The sequence below is a fragment of the Cherax quadricarinatus genome, chromosome 35 (assembly GCF_038502225.1).
Source record: "Cherax quadricarinatus isolate ZL_2023a chromosome 35, ASM3850222v1, whole genome shotgun sequence".
NCBI lineage: Eukaryota > Metazoa > Arthropoda > Malacostraca > Decapoda > Parastacidae > Cherax > Cherax quadricarinatus.
In genome coordinates this window covers 19,731,132-19,748,540 of record NC_091326.1, presented here as the reverse complement: position 1 = coordinate 19,748,540, position 17,409 = coordinate 19,731,132, and the positions used below count along the sequence as shown (strand labels likewise).

General features: G+C 38.8%; 1 protein-coding gene across 5 annotated transcripts in view; it reads left to right on the top strand.

Moving 5' to 3' along the window:
* Fcp1 (RNA polymerase II subunit A C-terminal domain phosphatase Fcp1) overlaps positions 1-17,409 on the top strand; it is a 180,904-nt gene that overhangs the window by 121,517 nt on the left and 41,978 nt on the right. For all 5 annotated transcript variants that reach the window (XM_070091419.1, XM_070091421.1, XM_070091422.1 and 2 more), the window contains one exon: positions 15,737-15,899. In XM_070091419.1, the coding sequence (XP_069947520.1) occupies positions 15,737-15,899 (163 nt within the window). The remainder of the gene's footprint in view (positions 1-15,736; positions 15,900-17,409) is intronic.

Here is a 17,409-nt window from a genome sequence, read left to right as displayed (position 1 = left end):
ATAGAATGGAAGATATATTACAGAAATAGACATGATTTTGATTGCTTTCATGACGAAAAGTACCTTGAAATTGAGCTCAAACTAACGGAAATGTTCGATTTTTGCCGATGTTCAATGAACTTTGTGTAAGTCAAGCTGGTTAATTTTATTAAGTGTATTCTAACCTAACCACTCTGTAATCCAGCAAACTCAGTAATCCGGCACACTACAGGTCCCAGTGATGCCGGATTTGTGATGGAGGACCTGTAATGGGTTTCTTATTCTGCTGAGTATTTTAGCATTAAATCTTAGACCTGTTGATCACTTAGATCTATGTTACTGGGATCAGTGTCAGTGTTGTAGATCTATTTATAATTCATATTGCCCACAAATTATCTGTAAGTTGCAAATTTGGGCCTGGACACAAGAGAATGGGCCTGTGCCATGGGTGTATGCAGTATAAAAAAAATTCTAACCTATGATTGCATGATGGGAACAGCCAACTTCTTGACTTTTTGATTGGGTTAAAATAACAACTTTGGGAAATTTTTTAGGGTGGTTTGCATGGTTTTATTAGTTGTTACTCTATGCCAATAGACCAATGGTGCTATCTCGCCCCATTGAGGTGGAAAATATGGTAGATAAGATGATCAGAAACAAATACATTATATTTAACCCTTTCAGGGTCGAGAGGCCCTCTCCTAAACTCGTTCTCAGGGTCGAAAATTTTTCGGAAAAAAAAGTTATTTTTGCTAGTGAAAAGATAGAGAATCTTCTCCTGATCATAATGACACTAAAAATATGAAATTTGATGGAAAACTTAGGGAATTATGCTCTCGTGAAGTTAGCTGTCTCGACGATGTTTACGCATCAGCGATTTCGCCCACTTTGAGCCTTATTTTCGGCCAATTACAGTTTACTTGTTGACAAAAATCATAACTATTTTTCTAGAACTCCATTTTTTGTATTGAATGAGTACAAGAAACCACCCATTTACCTATTTCAACTATCCAATAAAGTGGTCAGAAATTAGCAATTTTGCCAATTTCATACGCATTTCAGAAGATGCCAATTTCCAAATAGCGTCCAGAATAAACAAGACAGACATTCCTGGCACTAAAATAACATTTCCTCTGTTCATTAGTCCTGTCCCCAGGCCCCTCTTAAGTTTCTTGTGCTTTCCACTTTGATTTTTTATTTTCATTAAAAATAGAAGATATACTGTTATGCAGACTACTGCATTAGTGTAGAAATGATATAAATAATATCAGCGCACTTGTGAAAGAATATTAGACTCACCAGTTGACGTGTATTGGATGCCTTGCATGATTTGTTTACTTTTGAACTTTGGCAAAAATCAAACATTTCTGCTACTTTGAGCTCAATTTCAAGGTACTTTTCGTTGTGAAACCAATCAAAATCATCTCAATTTCTGTAATATGTCTTCCATTCTATAAAACGAGACCAGGAAAACTAGAATACAACCATAAATACCATAGGAAAATACAGTGCAAAGTTGCTGTTTTAAACCAAAAACACAGTCAAAGTTTTTTTTTTCTCATTACGCACCATGTGCTGCAGGATTTTTTTTATACTGTGCACATTGACCACATAGATGCATTCTTAAGTATGTAGGCCTATCAGCTTTCTCTTGCTAGATTTGAAGGTGCTAGAATTTAGGTGTACTAGTACGTCAATAACCCTCGTGCGTAAGCCGTACTAGTACGTCGGAAACCCTGAAAGGGTTAAGCTAATGGAGCAAATTTATTTTATAAGCATATGCAGTATTAATAGATTTATTTATTTTATTTATTTATTTATTTACAATTTGAGCATACATACAGAGGTACAAAAAAATACAGATAAGAGCAGCATGCCAAAGCCACTTATACTATGCATAGCATTTCGGGCTGGCTTAAAATTAACTAAGCAATGATGAAATCAGTGATAATACATTATTGTAAACAGATAACTATAAAGCACAAATGAGTATTACAAAGACAGGTCATATGGTTGCATGCATTGTTGTACATTCAGTCGTATGGAGTATTTTGTTAGGTAGTGTATTTAAAAAATAATAAAGTTAGATTGGGTTTTAGGTTTAACATTTATGTGATATAATTGTGAGAAACATTTAAGATATACAATTTATAAGGTTCAGTTATTCAGTATTTATTTGGTTTTGGGTGAGTAAGTGATCTTTGAGAAGAGACTTGAATTTATAAACAGGTAGTGTTTCTTTTATATTTACAGGTAATGAATTCCAGATTTTAGGGCCTTTTATGTGCATTGAGTTTTTGCATAGTGTGAGATGGACACGAGGAACATCAAAGAGTGATCTGTGCCTTGTGTTATGGTCATGTGTTCTGTTGAGGTTGGCAAGGAGATGTTTGAGGGGAGGGTTAATATCAGAGTTAAGTGTTCTATGTATGTAATAGGTGCAGTAATAAGTATGGATGTTTTGTATGGTGAGTAGGTTTAGTGTATTGAATATTGGTGGAGTGTGCTGCCTGTAGTGAGAATTTGTTATCATTCTAACTGCAGCCTTTTGTTGGGTAATTAGTGGTCTGAGATGGTTAATTGTTGTTGAGCCCCATGCACAAATTCCATAGGTGAGATAGGGGTAAATAAGAGAGTGATATAGGGCCAGGAGGGCTGACTGTGGAACATAGTACCGTATCTTCGATAGTATGCCTACAGTCTTGGAAATTTTCTTAGAAATTTGTTGTATATGTGTATGAAATTTGAGTCTATTATCAAGGTGGATTCCTAAGAATTTTCCCTCTGTTAGCTTTGTGATAGGTGATCCGTTTATCATTATGTTAAGAGGGACATCTGTAGCTCTGTTACCAAACTGAATGAAGTAGGTTTTGTCAATGTTTAGTGTAAGTTTGTTAGTCCTCATCCAGGTAGATATTTTCTGTAATTCGGTATTTACAGTATTGGCTAGCGTGACTGGGCTCGGGTGAGAGAAGACGTATGTAGTGTCATCTGCAAATAGTGTGGGTTTGAGTAATTGCGAAGCATTTGGAAGGTCATTTATGTATAGGAGAAAGAGAAGAGGGCCAAGGACACTTCCCTGTGGGACACCAACTGTAATTGGTTGCGCAGAAGAGTTTGCCCCATTTGCGTACACCTATTGGCTTCTGTTGCTGAGGTATGACTTGAGGTAGTTGAGGGAGTGCCCTCTTATACCATAGTGTGACAATTTTACGTGGAGCAAGTCATGTTCAACTGTATCAAAAGCTTTACGTAAGTCAATGAAGATCCCCAGTGGGACTTCTTTTTTCTCTATTGCAGTGTATATATGTTCTAGCATGTGTATAATAGCATCATTAGTATTTTTATTAGGCCTGAATCCAAATTGGCAGGGGTTGAGTATGTTTTGGGAGATAAGGTAGGAGTAGATTCGTTTATGAATTAATTTTTCGAAGATTTTTGAGAGAGGGTGTAAGTTGGATATTGGCCTATAGTTATTCAACTCTGTTTGGTCTCCTCCTTTGTGGATCGGGGTGACCCTTGCTATTTTGAGTACTGTAGGGAAGGTGGAGGATTCTATGGATTTGTTAAAGAGTGTTGCAATGATTGGTGATAGCACTTGTGACAGTTTTTTGTATATAAAGGGTGGTAAGGTATTTAAATCTCCTGCCTTGTTTTTTAGTGCGTTGATAATAAGGGAGACTTCGTAAGGGTTAGTCGGAGCTAGGAACAGTGTGTTCGGGTAGTTGCCGGTGAGGTAGTCATTTGGTGGGGTATCTGAGCTTGGGATTTTATTGGCAAGGTTTTGTCCTATAGTGGAGAAGAAATCATTGAGTCTGTTTGCTGTTTCTGTTGGTGGGAGTTGGGGTTCATCTGATTTTGCTAATTTTATTTCGCTATTTCGTGATATCTTTTTTGTTCTCAGAATTTCTGATAGGGTTTTCCAGGTCTTTTTTATATCACCTCGTAAGTTGGATAATCTGTTCTCATAATACAATTTTTTTGCCCTTCTTATCAGGCTGGTTAGGATTGACGAGTAACGTTTTGTTTGGTCTCTGGTTATGTGACCCATTCTGTACTGTTTTTCATATTGGTGTTTTGTATTTATGGATTTGAGAATGCTGGGTGTTAGCCAGGGACTGTTCAGTCTCTTAGCTGTCATCTGTTTAGTTTTTTTAGGGCAGTGCTTGTTATAGAGGTATTGGGTCTTTTTTAGAAAATTATTAATACATTCGTCAATATCTGTATAGATTTCTAGCTCAGTGTGCCAATCAATGTTTGCTACTGCTGTTGTGAAGTTATTAATGGCTGCCTCATTGTGAAGTCTGAAGGTGACTTTAGTAGTGTCTTGGGGTAGTTTACCAAGAGTTGTTATGAGGAAAGTAGGGTAGTGGTCTGTGGTATTATCTGTAATTATGCCTGATTTTAAAGGGGATAGGGTGTTGGTCCAGATGTGGTCAAGTAGGGAAACACTAGTCTCTGTAACTCTTGTAGGTTTTGTTACTGTTGGTAGTAACATACAGTTACTCATTGTGTTTGTGAATTCAGTAACGTGTGGGTCCTGGTCTTGCAGGAGATTTATATTGAAGTCACCTGAGAGTAGTAAGTGATCTTTGTTCATGCGTGCATCAGTTATCATACTTCCTAGGTTTTGACTAAATTGGCTAATGTTTGACTGTGGAACTCTGTAGATGTTTATCAATGTGAGAGGTTTTTGTAGGTATTTGGATTTGAATTTAGCTATTATATATTCCCCATGTTCATCCCTTGTGCAAGTATTAGTGATACATTCTAGTTGGTCTGAGTAGTATATGGCTGTGCCACCCCCTTGTTGGTCTGGCCTACAGTTGTGTATGGCTGTGTAACCAGGAATGGCATAGACAATTGTACTATCAGGCTTTAGCCAGGTTTCAGTTAGTGTAATGATGGACATATTGGCATGTAAGGAATTTAGTAATGCTATGAGGTCATCGTAATGCTTGCTTAAAGATCTGATATTGTAGTTAAAGATAGTTATGTTGTTGTTGGCACTGAGAAGTGCCTTTGATTGTTCTGCAGTGTAGTAATTACAGTAACTGTTTGATTCATTTAAGTCATTAAATAAGAGGTTGGTATCAGGATCAATGCTTGTAATCATAAGATTTGTAGTGAATCTATAGTTAGAATTAAGTATAAAACAAAGTAAATAGTCTTAAGCTAAAAAATAGCACCTGAATTATTTAACAAATGTAAAATAATGAGCTAAGGTAGTTTTTTTTTTTTTTTTTTTTAAGCTAAAATAAAGGAGACAATATAAAAGGGACTAATACAAATAAAGTGATGGTCAAATAATGGAGCTTGGGAATATGATAGTAGGTAGTACTATAAAGGTAATTTTTTAAAGTTAGAATTATAGTATAAAATTATAATATAAAATTATAATATAAAGATTGGATGTGAAAAGTGGGTTATAGTAAGCGTATATGCACCTGGAGAAGAGAGAAGTGTAGAGGAGAGAGAGAGAGATTCTGGGAAATGTTGAGTGAATGCGTGGGGAGTTTTGAATCAAGTGTGAGAGTAATGGTGGTTGGGGATTTCAATGCTAAAGTGGGTAAAAATGTTATGGAGGGAGTAGTAGGTAAATTTGGGGTGCCAGGGGTAAATGTAAATGGGGAGCCTTTAATTGAGCTATGTGTAGAAAGAAATTTGGTAATAAGTAATACATATTTTATGAAAAAGAGGATAAATAAATATACAAGGTATGATGTAGCACGTAATGAAAGTAGTTTGTTAGATTATGTATTGGTGGATAAAAGGTTGATGGGTAGGCTCCAGGATGTACATGTTTATAGAGGGGCAACTGATATATCAGATCATTATTTAGTTGTAGCTACAGTTAGAGTAAGAGGTAGATGGGAAAAGAGGAAGGTGGCAACAACAAGTAAGAGGGAGGTGAAAGTGTATAAACTAAGGGAGGAGGAAGTTCGGGCGAGATATAAGCGACTGTTGGCAGAAAGGTGGGCTAGTGCAAAGATGAGTAGTGGGGGGGTTGAAGAGGGTTGGAATAGTTTTAAAAATACAGTATTAGAATGTGGGGCAGAAGTTTGTGGTTATAGGAGGGTGGGGGCAGGAGGAAAGAGGAGTGATTGGTGGAATGATGAAGTAAAGGGTGTGATAAAAGAGAAAAAGGTAGCTTACGAGAGGTTTTTACAAAGCAGAAGTGTTATAAGAAGAGCAGAGTATATGGAGAGTAAAAGAAAGGTGAAGAGAGTGGTGAGAGAGTGCAAAAGGAGAGCAGATGAAAGAGTGGGAGAGGCACTGTCAAGAAATTTTAATGAAAATAAGAAAAAATTTTGGAGTGAGTTAAACAAGTTAAGAAAGCCTAGGGAAAGTATGGATTTGTCCGTTAAAAACAGAGTAGGGGAGTTAGTAGATGGGGAGAGGGAGGTATTAGGTAGATGGCGAGAATATTTTGAGGAACTTTTAAATGTTGAGGAAGAAAGGGAGGCGGTAATTTCATGCACTGGCCAGGGAGGTATACCATCTTTTAGGAGTGAAGAAGAGCAGAATGTAAGTGTGGTGGAGGTACGTGAGGCATTACGTAGAATGAAAGGGGGTAAAGCAGCTGGAACTGATGGGATCATGACAGAAATGTTAAAAGCAGGGGGGAATATAGTGTTGGAGTGGTTGGTACTTTTGTTTAATAAATGTATGAAAGAGGGGAAGGTACCTAGGGATTGGCAGAGAGCATGTATAGTCCCTTTATATAAAGGGAAAGGGGACGAAAGAGATTGTAAAAATTATAGAGGAATAAGTTTACTGAGTATACCAGGAAAAGTATACGGTAGAGTTATAATTGAAAGAATTAGAGGTAAGACAGAATGTAGAATTGCGGATGAGCAAGGAGGCTTCAGAGTGGGTAGGGGATGTGTAGATCAAGTGTTTACATTGAAGCATATATGTGAACAGTATTTAGATAAAGGTAGGGAAGTTTTTATTGCATTTATGGATTTAGAAAAGGCATATGATAGAGTGGATAGAGGAGCAATGTGGCAGATGTTGCAAGTTTATGGAATAGGTGGTAAGTTACTAAATGCTGTAAAGAGCTTTTATGAGGATAGTGAGGCTCAGGTTAGGGTGTGTAGAAGAGAGGGAGAATACTTCCCGGTAAAAGTAGGTCTTAGACAGGGATGTGTAATGTCACCATGGTTGTTTAATATATTTATAGATGGGGTTGTAAAAGAAGTAAATGCTAGGGTGTTCGGGAGAGGGGTGGGATTAAATTATGGGGAATCAAATTCAAAATGGGAATTGACACAGTTACTTTTTGCTGATGATACTGTGCTTATGGGAGATTCTAAAGAAAAATTGCAAAGGTTAGTGGATGAGTTTGAGAATGTGTGTAAAGGTAGAAAGTTGAAAGTGAACATAGAAAAGAGTAAGGTGATGAGGATATCAAATGATTTAGATAAAGAAAAATTGGATATCAAATTGGGGAGGAGGAGTATGGAAGAAGTGAATGTTTTCAGATACTTGGGAGTTGACATGTCGGCGGATGGATTTATGAAGGATGAGGTTAATCATAGAATTGATGAGGGAAAAAAGGTGAGTGGTGCATTGAGGTATATGTGGAGTCAAAAAACGTTATCTATGGAGGCAAAGAAGGGAATGTATGAAAGTATAGTAGTACCAACACTCTTATATGGATGTGAAGCTTGGGTGGTAAATGCAGCAGCGAGGAGACGGTTGGAGGCAGTGGAGATGTCCTGTCTAAGGGCAATGTGTGGTGTAAATATTATGCAGAAAATTCGGAGTGTGGAAATTAGGAGAAGGTGTGGAGTTAATAAAAGCATTAGTCAGAGGGCAGAAGAGGGGTTGTTGAGGTGGTTTGGTCATTTAGAGAGAATGCATCAAAGTAGAATGACATGGAAAGCATATAAATCTATAGGGGAAGGAAAGAGGGGTAGGGGTCGTCCTCGAAAGGGTTGGAAAGAGGGGGTAAAGGAGGTTTTGTGGGCGAGGGGCTTCGACTTCCAGCAAGCGTGCATGAGCGTGTTAGATAGGAGTGAATGGAGACGAATGATACTTGGGACCTGACGATCTGTTGGAGTGTGAGCAGGGTAATTAGTGAAGGGATTCAGGGAAAACAGTTATTTTCATATAGTCGGACTTGAGTCCTGGAAATGGGAAGTACAATGCCTGCACTTTAAAGGAGGGGGTTGGGATATTGGCAGTTTGGAGGGATATGTTGTGTATCTTTATACGTATATGCTTCTAAACTGTTGTATCCTGAGCACCTCTGCAAAAGCAGTGATAATGTGTGAGTGTGGTGAAAGTGTTGAATGATGATGAAAGTATTTTCTTTTTGGGGATTTTCTTTCTTTTTTGGGTCACCCTGCCTCGGTGGGAGACGACCGACTTGTTGAAAAAAAAAAAAAAAAAAAGGGGGACTAATATAGGTTGTGGTGAACAATAAAGTGGTAATCAAATAAATGAGCTTTGGAATATAATGGCAAAATTGTGAACTTGTTCTACTTTAGCACCTGAGAATAGCACCTTGATTATTTTAACAATTGTGAGTATATAAACTAGGGTAGTTATATAAAGCTAAAATAAAGGAGAAAATATATAAGGGACTAAAAATAAGTAATGGTAAACAAAGTTAAATGGACAGATGGTAGGAATTATAATATAAACTTATAATATAAAAATACAATTTGAAATGGTACTTGCAATTGCACTAGAGTCTGGTATAGGTTGTTGACAAGATCAAGATTATAACTAGATTTAAATTGACAAAATAAAATTCACAATTAAAGTACCAAAATAACTGGTGTTTAATAAAATTTTAGTAAGTAATAATGATTACAAAAAAAGTGAAAAAGTAATGTTTATTTCATACAATATTGCACTGGTAGTTATACTTGGTTATATGGCAGTACAAGGTAATTAAGAGTAATCTAAGATAGTAAATGTGGTATTAAAACAGGTAAAGGTAATTAGACAAGTAATGGTTATTAAATGTCAAAAATGTTAAGAGTAAATTGAAATTTTAGTAAAAATGATAATTATTAGTTTTAGTAAGTAATATCAATTGATAGTATTTAAAAAAAATATGAGGTAGTAATATGGACAGAGAAAGTATCAATTCAGCTAATGTTTAAGCGAACAATAGTAAATAACAAAATCACATAAGGTGACTTATGCTTACTAGTAAAATCACAAAATGAGGTAGTTGATTATTTAATTACTAAGAGATTGCACAATGAAATTTGAACAATAATGGAGCAAAACTTACACTACACTACGTAGGCTTTTAAGTTGGACATTGTTTAGTTATTCTCTGTAAGATTAGTATCTCTGAGAAATCGTGATAGATCATTCTCGTTCGTGATTGTGTACAGTTGAACTACATTTGTTTTCCTAACAAGAATTTTCCCATCCCGTGTGAAGCATTGGTGTATTGTGTCGTTATTCTCCCACTTAAGTTTTCTGACTCTATACAGGAGGTTCTGACGTTTTTTGGTAAGACACTCGTTTATGTATTCCTCTTTCTTTACTTTAATAGATGCAATAATTAAATCTTTTTTCCTGTCATGTGAGTGGAATCTAAGCATAACACTTTTTCTACCATGGGATCCTAGTAACCTGGCTTCTTTTATTTCAGACTCTGGTACAATAACACTTGTTTGGTCCTTTATGATCTGCAGAGTAATTTCTTTACTGTTTGTTTGGTTCATATCACTGGGAAAAAGTGGACTGTTAACTATTACTGCGTCCGATAGTTTATCTTGTTCAGTTTTATCTTCTTGGAGAGCAAAGTAGTCACTGAACTGGTTATCTAAGTTGTTCTTCCAGTCTTTTACTGCTTCTTCAACCTTTGTATTAAGAGATATTATTTGTTGGGTATGGCTATCTATGACTGTTTGGATGGTCTTGTCACAGTTAGTCATTCCTGGTGTTGTTAACTTTTGTTCAAGACTGTGGATTTTGTTCTCGAGTTGTGTCATCCTGGTGTCTTGTTTTGTTAGCGTCTCTCGAAGATTCATATTTTCAATAGCTAAGTTGGAGATGCATGTCTTTAGGGTATCTGAATCGTTGGTCATACCTGAGAGACTGCTTGGTAGGTTTAATCCGGGGAAGAGAGGGGAGGATGGGCTGGTGGCAGCCATGTTTGTTGTTATTGTTGTGGTGTGGCCTTGAGTGGTGGTGAGTGGGGTGGTTGCTGAGCCGGTGTCCTCCTGGCTACACTTGTTGAATAGTTGATTTTTCGGTGTTTTCTTGCTGGCCTTGGTGCTGTTTCCTCTTAGATTGCGCCTCATAATACTACAGGAATTGTTGTAGTTAAGAAGAAGTTGTAGTATACAAAGCTTAGGGTTACGTTGTTCGGCTGGCAGCGGGGTGTTGCTTTCGGTTTGTGTGCAGTCTTCCTTTGATCTCTATTATTTTCGATTTGTAGGTTTCACTGTTGGTAATCTTTGGTCATTCTGGGTGCTACGTTGGGTAGTGCAGTTTTGTTTGTAACTAGGTCATCATAGGAGCATTGGTAGCTCTGGTAGTTGGAGTAGAGGTAGTTAACTACATAGGTAGCACGTCTGTCTTGCTGTTAGCAGACAGAGGATCAAAACTTCACCAGTCCTTGTGCTAAATGACCCACACAGGTTTAGCACTTAAACTAGAAGGACAAAACTAGACAAACTGACTCTAAGGTAGCTAAAAAGGATAAATTTGATGGGAGGTAGTTTATGTGCATTAATGTGGTGTAATAGTTTAAAAAATATAATGTATGAATTTGTCCATGGAAGCAAAGAGGGCAATGTATGAGTAGTTACACCAATGCTCTTACATGAGTGTGAATCATGGGTGGTGAATGTTGCAACAAGGAGAAGGCTGGAGGCAGTGGAGATGTCGTGTCTAAAGGCAATATGTGGTGTGAATATAATTAAGAGAATTCATAGATTGGAAATTAGAAGGAGGTTTGGGATTTTTTTTTTTTTTAACAAGTCGGCCGTCTCCCACCGAGGCAGGGTGACCCAAAAAAGAAAGAAAATCCCCAAAAAGAAAATACTTTCATCATCATTCAACACTTTCCCCTCACTCACACATAATCACTGTTTTTGCAGAGGTGCTCAGAACTCAACAGCTTAGAAGCATATACATGTACCTATAAAGATACACAACATATCCCTCCAAACTGCTAATATCCCGAACCCCTCCTTTAGAGTGCAAACATTGTACTTCCCATTTCCAGGACTCAAGTCCGGCTATATAAAAATGACCGGTTTCCCTGAATCCCTTCACTAAATATTACCCTGCTCACACTCAAACAGATCGTCAGGTCCCAAATACCATTCATCTCCATTCACTCCTATCTAACACGCTCACGCACGCTTGCTGGAAGTCCAAGCCCTTCGCCCACAAAACCTCCTTTACCCCCTCCCTCCAACCTTTTCGAGGATGACCCCTACCCCGCCTTCCTTCCCCTACAGATGTATACGCTCTCCATGTCATTCTACTTTGATCCATTCTCTCTAAATGACCAAACCACCTCAACCCCTCTTCAGCCCTCTGACTATTACTTTTATTAACTCCACACCTTCTCCTAATTTCCACACTCCAAATTTTCTGCATAATATTTACACCATACATTGCCCTTAGACAGGACTTCTCCACTGCCTCCAACCGCCTCCTCGCTGCTGCATTCACAACCCAAGCTTCACACCCATATAAGAGTGTTGGTACTACTATACTTTCATACATTCCCTTCTTTGCCTCCATTGTTAACATTTTTTGTCTCCACATATACCTCAACGCACCACTCAACTTTTTTCCCTCATCAATTCTATGATTAACCTCATCCTTCATAAATCCATCCGCCGACACATCAACTCCCAAGTATCTGAAAACATTCACTTCTTCCATACTCCTCCTCCCCAATTTGATATCCAATTTTTTCTTTATCTAAATCATTTGATATCCTCATCACCTTACTCTTTTCTATGTTCATTTTCAACTTTCTACCTTTATACACACTCCCAAACTCATCCTCTAACCTTCGCAATTTTTCTTTAGAATCTCCCATGAGCACAGTATCATCAGCAAAAAGCAACTGTGTCAATTCCCATTTTGTATTTGATTCCCCATAATTTAATCCCACCCCTCTCCCGAACACCTTAGCATTTACTTCTTTTACAACCCCATCTATAAATATATTAAACAACCATGGTGACAATACACATCCCTGTCTAAGACCTACTTTTACTGGGAAGTAGTCTCCCTCTCTTCTACACACCCTAACCTGAGCGTCACTATCCTCATAAAAACTCTTTACAGCATTTAGTAACTTACCACCTATTCCATATACTTGCAACATCTGCCACATTGCTCCCCTATCCACTCTATCATATGCCTTTTCTAAATCCATAAATGCAATAAAAACTTCCCTACCTTTATTTAAATACTGTTCACATATATGCCTCAATGTAAACACTTGATCTACACATCCCCTACCCACTCTGAAACCTCCTTGCTCTTCCACAATCCTACATACTGTCTTACCTATAATTCTTTCAGTTATAACCCTACCATACACTTTTCCTTGTATACTCAGTAAACTTATTCCTCTATAATTTTTACAATCTCTTTTGTCCCCCTTCCCTTTATATAAAGGGACTATACATGCTCTCTGCCAATCCCTAGGTACCTTCCCCTCTTTCATACATTTATTAAACAAAAATACCAACCACTCCAACACTATATTTCCCCCTGCTTTTAACATTTCTGTCATGATCCCATCAGTTCCAGCTGCTTTACCCCCTTTCATTCTACGTAATGCCTCATGCACCTCCACCACACTCACATCCTGTTCTTCTTCACTCCTAAAAGACGGTATACCTCCCTGGCCAGTGCATGAAATTACCGCTTCCCTTTCTTCGTCGACATTTAAAAGTTCCTCAAAATATTCTCGCCATCTACCCAAAACCTCCATCTCCCCATCTACTAACTCCCCTACTCTGTTTTTAACTGACAAATCCATTCGTTCTCTAGGCTTTCTTAACTTGTTCAACACACTCCAAAAATTTTTCTTATTTTCAATAAAATTTCTTGACAGTGCCTCTCCCACTCTATCATCTGCTCTCCTTTTGCACTCTCTCACCACTCTCTTTACCTTTCTTTTACTCTCCATATACTCTACTCTTCTTATAACACTTCTGCTTTGTAAAAACCTCTCATAAGCTAACTTTTTCTCTTTTATCACACCCTTTACTTCATCATTCCACCAATCACTCCTCATTCCTCCTGCACCCACTCTCTTATAACCACAAACTTCTGCCCCACATTCTAATACTGCATTTTTAAAACTATTCCAACCCTCTTCAACCCCCCCACTACTCATACTTGCACCAGCCAACCTTTCTGCCAATAGTTGCTTATATCTCGCCCGAACTTCCTCCTCCCTTAGTTTATACACTTTCACCTCCCTCTTTCTTGTTGTTGCCATTTTCCTCTTTTCCCATCTTCCTCTTAGTCTAACTGTAGGTACAACTAAATAATGATCCTTTATATCAGTTGCCCCTCTATAAACATGTACATCCTGGAGCCTACCCATCAACCTTTTATCCACCAATACATAATCTAACAAACTACTTTCATTACGTGCTATATCATACCTTGTATATTTATTTACCCTTTTCTTCATAAAATATGTATTACTTATTACCAAACCTCTTTCTACACATAGCTCAATTTAAGGCTCCCCATTTTCATTTACCCTTGGCACCCCAAATTTACCTACTGCTTCCTCCACAACATTTTTGCCCACTTTAGCATTGAAGTCCCCAACCACCATTACTCTCACACTTGGTTCGAAACTTCCCATGCATTCACTCAACATTTCCCAAAATCTCTCTCTCTCTCTACACTTCTCTCTTCTCCAGGTGCATATACACTTACTATAACCCACTTTTCACATTCAACCATTATTTTACTCCACATAATCCTTTAATTAATACATTTGTAGTCCCTCTTTTCCTGCCATAACTTATCCTTCAACATTATTGCTACTCCTTCTTTAGCTCTAACTCTGTTTGAAACCCCTGACCTAATCCTATTTATTCCTCTCCACTGAAACTTTCCCACCCCTTTCAGCTTTGTTTCACTTAAAGCCAGGACATCTAGCTTCTTCTCATTCATAACATCCACAATCATCTCTTTCTTATCATTTGCACAACATCCATGCACATTCAGACTTCCCACTTTGACAATTTTCTTCTTCTTATTCTTTTTAGTAATTATTACAGGAAAAGGGGTTACTAGCCCATTGTTCCCGGCATTTTAGTTGACTTTTACAACACGCATGGCTTACGGAGGAAAGAATCTTATTCCACTTCCCCATGGATATAAAAGGAAAAGTAATAAGACCAAGAACTATTAAGATAAAATCAAAGAAAACTCAGATGAGTGTGTATAAATAAACATGTACACCTACCATCCGACTTACGACCGAGTTCGTTTCCGAGAAACCGGTCGTAAGTCGAAATGGTCGTAAGTCGAATTTTACTACTGAATATCAACAAAACATTTTTGTAATGACTTTATTTTATTGTTTTATTTGGTATTTCATGTTTTACTTTACTTTTTATGCTGTTAGTACTGTATTTTATACTGTAAGATTTAGGATAAAGACTGTGTACATCACAAATAGTTGTTTATTTCCCAGAAATTTGGCAAAAAAAACACGGTCGTAAGTCAAGTGGTAGTAAGTCGAGCAGGTCGTAAGTCGGATGGTAGGTGTACATGCATGTGTAGTGTGACCTAAGTGTAAGTAGAAGTAGCAAGACGTACCTGTAATTTTGCATGTTTATGAGACAGACAAAAAGACACCAGCAATCCTACCATCATGTAAAACATTTACAGGCTTTCGTTTCACACTCACTTGGCAGGATGGTAGTATCCCCCTGGGTGGTTGCTGTCTTCCAACCTACTACCTACAAAGCTATTATCCAGAGGGCTGAGGAAGGGTTATTGATGTGGTTCAGACATGTAGAGAGGATGGAACAAAATAGAATGACTTCGAGAGTGTATACATCTGTAGTGGAGGGAAGACCGGGTAGAAGTTGGCCTACGAAAGGTTGGAGGGAGGGGGGTAAAGAAGGTTTTATGTGCGAGGGGTTTGGACTTCCAGCAGGCATGCGTGAGTGTGTTAGATAAAAGTGAATGGAGACAAATGGTTTTTAGGACTCGACATGCTGTTGGAGTGTGAGCAGGGTAATATTTATGAAGGGATTCGGGAAACCGGCAGGCCGGACTTGAGTCCTGGAGATGGGAAGTACAGTGCCTGCACTCTGAAGGAGGGGTGTTAATGTTGCAGTTTTATAACTGTAGTGTAAGTGCACCTCTGGTAAGACAGTTATGGAATGAATGATTGTGAAAGTTTTTCTTTTTTGGGCCACCCTGCCTTGGTGGGAAATGGCCGATGTGTTAATAAAAAATAATAAAAATAAAAAAATAATGTATGAAATAAAATATAGTAGTACTGTATGTGCAGAGATAATGAATGAAGTAGAACAGTGAAAGTACTGATACTTAATTAACATTGGCATTGCAGAGATCTATGGAATTTACTGTTTATAGTAGTTATTCATATCTTGACCATTTAAGACTTGAATGATAGATGAAAACCTAGGTAATTAGCTGATGCAATATGTGTTTCATATCATTAATTTATATCATTTGGCATAGATTATTTATCTGCAGTTATACTTTTAAAATTAAATATTGTTTGCTATTCATGATTTAGATTGTCACCCCAAACTGGTTATGGAAATGTGCTGAACGGTGGGAACTGGTTGAAGAACAACTTTTTCCACTGAGCAAAGAAACAGAAAAAGAAATCCATAGACTTCCTCCACACCACTGCTTCTTTCCTGATCCTTCCTGGCTAAAGCACAACTCTGACACAGGTGAGTTAAAAACGTTGTTTGCAAGTAAGTTTGCGCAGAGGATACAAACTGAGGAGGCAGACAGTGTTTTACACTAGGCTCTTGATAAAAGCAAGCAGCTCACTCACAGTGAATGTACCAGAGAAGTATTTACAAGTCACATATTCATAAGTTCTGTATCAGTACTGCAGCCTGGTTGATCAGACCCTGATCCACCATGAGGCCTGATCTTAGACTAGGCTGTGGGGACGTTGATCCCCAAAACCCTCTCCAGGTAAACTCCAGGTATCACTTGGATGAAGACTTATAAAACAGTTGACTTTTGATAAACCAGTAGGGAAATGATTATACTACAAAAGCTTGCTTAATCTTATTGTAATTAGAAAATTACAGTGGACCCCCGCATACCGTTGGCATCACATAACATCAAATCCGCATAGCGATACATTTTATCACTAAAATTTTGCCTCGCATAGTGCTAAAAAACTCGCTCAACGCTATTCGTCTGAGACACGTCTATGTGAGGCCTGAGCCAGCCTCACATGTTCCGCCGGTGGCATTGTTTACAAGCCAGCCTCCGCGGTAACATCCAAGTATACAATCGGAATATTTCGTATTATTACAGCGTTTTTGGTGATTTTATCTGCAAAATAAGTGACCATGGGCCCCAAGAAAGCTTCTAGTGCCAACCCTGTGGTAAAAAGGGTGAGAAATATTATCGAAATACTGTGGTACCATGGTCAACTGCTGATGCTGCTGCTGCTGTAGCACTGTCAGCTGCTGCTGTTGCTGTAGCACCATCAGCTGCTGCTGCTGCTGTACCACCATCAGCTGCTGCTGCTGCTGTAGTACTGTCTGCTGCTGCTGTAGCACTGTCTGCTGCTGCTGTAGCACTGTCAGCTGCTGCTGTAGCACTGTCAGCTGCTGCTGCTGTAGCAGTCAGCTGCTGCTGCTGTAGCACTGTCAGCTGCTGCTGCTGTAGCACTGTCAGCTGCTGCTGCTGTAGCACTGTCAGCTGCTGCTGCTGTAGCACTGTCAGCTGCTGCTGCTGTAGCACTGTCAGCTGCTGCTGCTGTAGCACTGTCAGCTGCTGCTGTACCACCATCAGCTGCTGCTGCTGCTGCTGTACCACCATCAGCTGCTGCTGCTGCTGCTGTACCACCATCAGCTGCTGCTGCTGCTGCTGTACCACCATCAGCTGCTGCTGTAGTACCGTCTGCTGCTGCTGTAGCACCGTCTGCTGCTGCTGTAGCACTGTCAGCTGCAGCTGTACCACCGTCAGTGGCTGCTGCTGCTGTAGTACCATCTGCTGCTGCTGTAGCACCGTCTGCTGCTGCTGTAGCACTGTCAGCTGCTGCTGCTACTGTAGCACTGTCAGCTGCTGCTGCTACTGTAGCACTGTCAGCTGCTGCTGCTGCTGCTACTGTAGCACTGTCAGCTGCTGCTGCTGCTGCTGTAGCACCGTTGTTGGTGTGGCTTATTGAGAATACCAAGAAACAACCCCAGAGGGTTAGCCACCCAGGATAACCCA